The following is an 8,239-nucleotide window of genomic DNA, read 5'->3' as shown; positions in this document are numbered from 1 at the left end:
TAAAAAATCCCAAATAGCTTTTAATGTATATTTTACAAAATTTTTGTTAAAAAAAACTAATAAAATTGATCTTGGACTATGGTAAGGAATTTCTTTGGAATCCAGTAAGATTTTTAGAAGCACATTGTTATTCATCCAACAGATACCTAAGCAGCACAATTTGGTTAGTGAAGAAAACAATTTTAAATATAATTTTAATTTTATATTTAGATTCATAAAAGATGAAGTAAAAATTGCTATTGAGTTTATCAGAGTACTATAAGCAGTTATTTTGTTTGTGTTCAAACATTGCTTTTTACTTACTATTCTTGTTGCAAAAAAACTCTTGTGTTTTAGAGAATACAATGGTATTATTTACATTAATTCATGTGGCTTGGTGAAAAAAATGCTATAACTCCTTTACTTAATGGGATTCTTCCCCTGTGGCAGTGCAAACGGCTAGAGCAGGAGCTTCATCATCTGAAAGAGCAGAACCAGACTTCAGCAAACAACATGAGACATCTGACTGCTGAAAACAATCAGGAACGTGCTCTGAAGGTAAATCTCTGTTCCTTCTTGCAGGCAAATTAAGGTTGTAAGCCCTTGGTGCCAGCTTTCTGTGCTGCATATATCAGTTGTGTACATTTCAGCAGAAGTGAGCTGTGGTGTTTGCCAACAACCCCTTCTTTAAACACAGATACAGCACCCTTCTGTTATGGTATTATTTTATTCCGTGTATGTGTACATGAAAACAACATATTTTCTGAATTTTCAGTGGTGGTACTTTAATAACTTTTGGTACATATAAATTTGTTCTTACTTTTATGTTACTACATTTTATAGTTAATGAAAAGTGACCACATTAAAAGAAAAAAAATTTTCTTTGCATCAGTATTTATTTGTCAGTAACACATAGAACTTGAAACAAACGAAGTGTACATTTTATAACAAGTTCGATCTCTTTGTAATATAGGTACAGAAGTCATAAGAAGGACATTATTTTGATTCTACTAATTTATTTTTTTCTTAACATGCTTGTGACTTTCCATTTTCCTGTTCCTTTCTGCCCCAGTTCCTAGCAAAGTACCTGTGATTCTGTAATGGCCTCTGCCTTCAAGGTGCTTACAGTCTTATTAACAGGTTAAAAACATAAATCCATGGGGAACATAAAGGATCCATTGTTGTTTTTACTGCTCTAAGATAAGAAAAGATTTGCTGCCAAGGGGATTGTGTTGTAGTTGGTTGTCTTAAATTCATTTCAGTGCAGATTATGGAGGGATACATTGGAATTAGTAATGTAACTTGGTAAGCTATTATCATCTACCAGAATTGAGGAAAATGGTGATGTTATGATTTGGAAAAGATTTTTCATCGATCCAAAAAGTGTGATATTTGGTAGAAGCCAGATTTTTTACAAAACATACTTAAGTTTAATTTTGAGATTTTCAGCAGTGGGTTTATAATAGTTTTGTTGTTTAATATACTTTCTCTTCTTTTCTATTGAATTTGAATATACACCAGAAAAGTATAAGGAAAAAGGGAAGAATTAAAGATTTTGTGAATATTTTTAATTACCCATAAGGAATGTACTATTTTATAAAAATTATAATGTTTTTTAAATGTATACTTGAATGGGAAACAGCTGTGTTTTAAAGACAGCTTCCACAATGTGTGCTAATTTATTTATTGGGGACAGATTTTATGTGCATGTGATGTGGTTATTTCCATTTAAAATGGAACCTAAAATAAATTCCACTTTATTAAGTATACAGTAATCATATGGTATTTATTCTGTCATTTTTGGTTCTGTGTTTCTGTTAAATTTAATTAAATGACAGCAGCAATTTATGTAGAGATATAGATGCATATTTCTAAGATTTATCATAACGAAAGGAATTAAGTATACCAAAAAAGGCCTAAAAGTTAAAACAGACCCATAAAATTAAAATCTCTGTAAACTGTTGACTTATACTTTAAGGTAATATATAAATATAACTATATTGTAACTACCAACAAATACACTATGTTAACATTTTTTAGTTGCTCATCTTTTTTTGCAAAAGCCTCAGCTTTTTTTATTGTCTTTTAATCCTTTAGAAAGTTATCCATTAACTAAAACTGTTTAAATTCTTGGTGTAGAGTAAGGGTGAGATGAAAAAGTATTTTTTTTTAGAGGTTTTTGCTATAGGGCGGATGCACTCTCCAGAAAGACAGAAAGACAGAGAGACAGAAACTGAGAAATCAGGGGGTATGGCCACGTCGCAATTCCTTCTCCTCCAGTCTCCTCTTGGGATCTTGGACATGCATGCACATGCGTCCGGCGTGGGTTTAAATCACCAGATCCAGGATTCGAGCCACGGATTACTAAATGGGAGTCCAGCAACATAGCCATTACACTATTTGCAAGTCCCAAAAAACTAGTTTTTAAAATCTTTCCCATCAGCCCAGTCATTTTTAAGCCTCTGAATTAATTTAAGCTCTTTAAAAAATAAGTCTTGCCTAAAACTGAATTTTAATCATGTTTAAAGTTTTTTCATGCCAATTTATTTCTTTATGATAAATCCTAAATTTATTATGAAAATTTAGGTTATTTAGAACGCATCTGTTATATTCTAAATCACATTTTAAAAATTAATTTTTCCTTTTCAGGAATTTTGGTTTTTATTTGATTTTTTGGGGGGGAGAAATTTTTGCTATAGCGTATGTTTGCTCTTCTGAGAGACAGAGAAAGAGAAAGCAAGAAATCATACCCTGGGAAGATTGTCACATCGTAATCCCTTCTCCATTTTCCTTTCAGGATCTTGATGATGCACACACTTGTTCCTGGTGTGAGTTTCAAGCCTCCAGGTCCAAGACTCAAACTGCGTGCGGTGAGCCGTGTGAGAGTCCAGTGACATAACCATTACACCATCTGTTGGTCCCTATATGGTGCTTTTATTACAGCACTCTGTATCTTCATTTTGCCATGTAACTTATAAATAATAAGATTATTTGGACCAGCAGTTGACGTAATGGCTATGTCACTGGACTCCCATGTAGTCGCAGACCCGGTGGCTTAAACTCACGCCAGGCACATGTGTGTGCATGCCCAAGATCCCAAGAGGAGAATGGAGGAGAAGGGATCGCGGCATGGCCATCCCCCTGGGGGGGGGGGTGATTTCTCAGTTTCTGTCTCTCTGTCTCTCTCTCTGTCTTTCTGGTGAGCACATGTGCCCTATAGCAGAAACCTCTCCAAAAGACAAAACAAAAAAGAACTACATATAAATACACACACACACACACACAAGTGCATGTAAGACTGGTGAGGCCTGCATAGGCTCTGTGGATTGTACCACAGTGTTGGAATTTGATTTAGAGGGATACTATGCCTTGGTTGTGGGAGATGATAACCTCCGGAGGATGCTGAGCAGGTAGATAGTACATGGTACCTCCCTGTACAGTTTTAAAATTTCCTGTGACTTTGTGATTATTTCAAAATATAAAGTTATTTTTAAAAACTGAGTAGCTGGGCTAGTGAATGGTATAGTGGTTGAGGTGCTGGACTTTCATATAATGGACTGTGGTTTAAGTCCCAGACACATTGGCTTACTTTCTCACTTTCCCTCTCTCTGTCTCTCTCAGGTTCTTACTTTCCCTCTCTCTGTCTCTCTCAGGTGAGTTTGTGTTTCCTATAGCAAACATTAAAATAATGAATATGATAAATAAAAATAATTAAGTAAAATGAAATAATTTTTAAATAATGAGTAGAATTAAATAAATAAATGAAATTAAATAAATAATAATTCTTTAAAAAAAAATCTACATCCAGCCCACATTCAAGGGGAGAGCATCACACAAGGGTATGAATATAGGGTGCAGAGATCGTTGGGTGTATATTGGCTTGTGCCTATCACAACTTGGAGGCATTGGGTCGTCGGAAAAGTCATGACACATTTTTACATTGAAAAACATAGAAAAATACGTCCTTCATAACTTTCCCGATGTCCTAATAAATAAACACTTCAAATGGAATACACCAAAAGCCAGACTACTGATCTTACCACCAGACTTGTTCATTCTGCATACCTTATTTGAAAAAAAGCATTGTTTTATCCTTTCAGTAACTTAGGTCAAAATTCCTCCTGTTAGCCTTGACTCCTTTATCTATTACACTCCACATCCTTTCCGTAACAAATTTTCTTGGCTCTACTTTTAGTATATATCAAGGATTTAGTCATTTCTCTCTACTTCTACTATTAATATTGTCTTTCAAGTCTCTGTCATCTCTTGCCTGGATTATTTTCAAAGCCTCCTAATGGTCTCCTGTTTCTATTCTTGCCTTCAGCACAACCTCTAGAATGATCTTATTAAAATGTAAATTAGATTTTGGTACTCCCTCTGCTAAGAACCTTCCAATGGCCTGGAATTTCACTCATGATAAACCTACCAGACCTCTTGATCTCACTCTCAGTTAGTTCCCTGATACTGTACTTCACTTTAAGTGCACTACTTCCTTACTGTTCCTTAAACATGACAGGCATGCTTGTATCTCAGGGTCTTGTACCTTTTGTTCCTAGTTCTAAGGAATGTTCTTCTCCCAAGTATTTATTCAGCTCATTTTCTTCTTCTTTTAATTATTTAATTTAATTTAATTATTATTTTTAAATTGACCAAGAGAGTGGCAGAGAGAGAAAGAGGGAAAGTGAAAACTCTAGGTCTGGGACTTGAACCACAGTCAGTCATGTGGGAGTCCAGCACTCTAACCACCACACCACCTGTTAGCCCCACAGTTTACTTTTTACCTTCTTCAAGTCTATTCAGATGCCTCCTGTCTGGTGAGGACTTCCTTGATCAAGCGATTACCTATCTCAGCTCATACTCCTATCAGCATTTTCTCTGTCCTCATCCCTATTTTTTTTTTTTATATGAATTACTTTCTGTCATCTTAGAAAATATGTATGTAGTTTATCTATTGTATTATTGTCTGTTTTCCTGATAGGAATGAATGCTCTATAAGGTCAGAGACTTTTACTTTGTACATTTTTATGTCTACTGATGATATTAAAAATATTTGACATTCAGTGAGGAAAAGATACTGACCAATCAGAACAGATGCCAGCTTTTAACAGTTTGAAAGCCTGTATCTGTGCATACTGGCTGAAAACTAGTCTGGACTGTATAGGAGATACAAAATGCCTAGCACACAGTATTCATTGAATAAGTATCTGTTGAATGAATTAATACATTTGCAATTTAGTATCCTACTTTCCCTTTTCACTTCATCAATATTTTTCAGTAGATTTAAATACTCTTTATAAATTATTCCTTAAGATATATATGACTAAACATTACTAAGAGAAGTATTTTGTAAACAGAATAATTGAAAAAAAATATTTTTCAAATTTTTGTTTTTAATGAAGCACATATTTTAAAAAGTCAGATTTTATAAATTACATATTAATATATAGCAGCTTCTTCCTCATCTACTCTCCTGATTTTTTTTTTTTTTTTTTTTTTTGTTTGTTTTGGGTTTTTGCTATAAGGTGGTGAGTGCTTTCTCTGGAGAGATGTAGAAAGAGAGATAAAGAGAAAGGAAAAGTGAGAAATCACTTTTCAGGGGATATGGCCACACCTCAGTCCTCTCTCCTCCATTCTCCCGTTGGGACTTTGGGTGTGCACACTCACGCGCCTGGTGTGTTTTTCAAGTCACTGGTCCAGGACCCAAGTTGTGTAGTCAGATATGTGGGATTCAGCTTCCCCAACTTTCACATTATCTGCTGCCCTACTTTTGTAATTTCTTTGCCACAGAAAAATATCACTTTCCTTTTTTTTTTCTTTTTTTAATCTCAAGTTCTTTTATTCATTCAGTCACACTATTTAGCTTGCAAAGTGAATATTCCAACATGTGTACATTTCTCCCCAGTCCAGTTGATAATACCATAAAGTTATCTTCAACAGATAATACCCCATTTCTTTGTCCCATCTGAAAAGTATCACTTTTAACTTGCTTAGCCCTTTTGTTATATCTGTACTATGTCTAAATGAAATGCATTTACTCTTTCTTGATTTTTCACTTTTAACTGTTATTGACTTTATACTGTAAAGATGAGTTTAGTTTTGTCATCTTTCAGTAAACTCAGTATTTACTCTCTCTCTCTCTCTCTATATATATATATATGTATATATATTGCCAAAGGGCACATATACTTGCCAGAGAGAGGAATAGAGTCAGAGAGAGGGGAAGAGAGAGAAAAAGCATCCACCAGTGGGGCATAGTCACACCACAATCCCTCTCTCCCATTCTCTGTCTGTCAAGATTAGAGGCATACACTCACAGGTTCCCAGAATGTTTGTCAACCACCGGAGCTGGCACACAAACCATGGTCATTCATGTGGAATCCAGCTCCCTTTCCACAGTGTTTAACCACTGCACTATAGGACTGGCCCAGTATCTATGTTTAATAAGTAAATACTGGTAGCTTATCACAAAGTGTTTTTCATATATCTCTGTAAGAATTATAGATAGATAGATAGATAGATAGATAGATAGATAGATAGATAGATAGATAATATTTATGTGTATGTGTGTGTATACTTCATATATATACTTTCAGTTAATTTTTTTCTTTCATGAAAGTCAGAGACAGAAAGACAAGCACTCTCACAGGTTCCCATACCATGATCCCTCAACCTCAGCCAACTTCTGCCCATGTTTACATATTGACCAGGAGTCACAACCCATGATCTTCCACATGAATTCAGCATCATTTGAGCAGTGTATTACCGCTGTGCCAATGAGCTGGCCCAGAATTATACTTTATATCGTGACCCAGTTAATACTCAAAGGCATGTAAGTGTAAAACTAGAGTGTAAGAAAAAAAAAATGTATCCCCTAATAGCATGTCCATACTTAGACATCGTTAACTCCCTACTATTAAATTTAATAATGCTAATGCTAGTTGTGACCTTCTCAATTAACCAGATTGACCCACTGAAAGATGTCTAGCTTCTTTCTAGTTTGGGACAATTAAAAATAAAGCTGCCATAAACATTTGCGTACATGATTTGACAGACAGAAAATGTAAAGTATTCTGTTGAAATATATACATATATATAGTATACATAAAATTTTGTTCTTGTATATATGATTTGTGTGGATATAAATTCTCATCTCTCTGAAATAAAGATTCAGGAGTGCAAAGTTGAGGAGTTATAAAGTAAGTATATTTATAACTTTATAAAAAAATTGCTAAGCATTTTTCCAGAGTAGCTGTGGGTTTTATTTTGTTTTGTTTTGTTTGTGCGTGTGTGTGTGTGTGTGTGTGTGTGTCTACATGCCTTTTAGAGGCTTTTGTTTTAAACTGTGTTTTATCCTTTTAACAAAGGATATTTATGCATGAATAGCCTTGAAAGGTAGAGATAGTGTCTTCTTTTAAAGCAGAGGGTGGGTTTGTATACTGTCCAGTATAATAAATAACGTCTACTTCTAAGACACAGGTTGGATAAGTAGACTTACAACATATTATAAAAGATTTGGATTCCCTAAGCTCAGAGTTCAGATATGATGCAAACCCACTGTGTGTACAGAATCTATCTGAGCCCTTCTGCTTTGCTCGGTGGGCCTTGAGGAGCAAAGAGAACCAATGCAAACATGAAACGTATGCTGTTTGCTGTTCCTGAGTAAATAAAATCCTTTGTCTATGACCCAGGATTCTTGCATCTTCTGCTAGCATGCATGAAACAGTGGCAGGCTAATTTGTTAGCTTACAGATAGGGTAAATAGCTGAGATTCTTCACACTTCTCAAAAAAAAAAAACAAGATTCCTTTGTTTTTCAGGTTTTAGTCTTCCTCAGGATTACTGTCTGCATTATCAGTTTGTTTGTATACTGTATATCTACTACTAATGCATCCATGTACTCTCTGCTAGACATATATATGTCCTCTTTATAACATCCAAGTGTATCAGTGGACCTGAAAGTGTTCCTTTTTTCCTTTAAGAGAGTCTGCACTGATTGCTCTGTAGGACTGTTACATGTTACTGGTGCTGAAACATACTTTCAGTGTCATTTTACAGATTCCTTTAGTGTCTCCTATTTTGGATCTCCTGTTTTCTGACCCACTTTTCTCTTTCTTGATGTACTCTTCCCTTTTGAAAGAGTACATGCAGGGACCAGCAGTTGGCGTAATGGCTATGCCGCTGGACTCCCACCTAGTCGACCACGGTTCACGTCTCGGAACCGGTGGCTTGAAACTCACACTGGGTGCGTGTGCGTGCGTGAG

General features: G+C 35.2%; 1 protein-coding gene across 1 annotated transcript in view; it reads left to right on the top strand.

The window, feature by feature from the left end:
- Positions 1 to 8,239, top strand: part of MIPOL1 (mirror-image polydactyly 1) — a 289,171-nt gene that overhangs the window by 169,963 nt on the left and 110,969 nt on the right. Inside the window, exon 10 of the mRNA XM_006152366.3 lies at positions 430 to 537. Within this exon, the coding sequence (XP_006152428.1) occupies positions 430 to 537 (108 nt within the window). The remainder of the gene's footprint in view (positions 1 to 429; positions 538 to 8,239) is intronic.

The sequence above is a fragment of the Tupaia chinensis genome, unplaced genomic scaffold (assembly GCF_000334495.1).
Source record: "Tupaia chinensis unplaced genomic scaffold, TupChi_1.0 Scaffold000350_1, whole genome shotgun sequence".
NCBI classification, from domain to species: Eukaryota; Metazoa; Chordata; class Mammalia; order Scandentia; family Tupaiidae; genus Tupaia; species Tupaia belangeri.
Note: the sequence above shows the minus strand (reverse complement) of the source record. Positions and strands in the feature narration are given on the sequence as shown.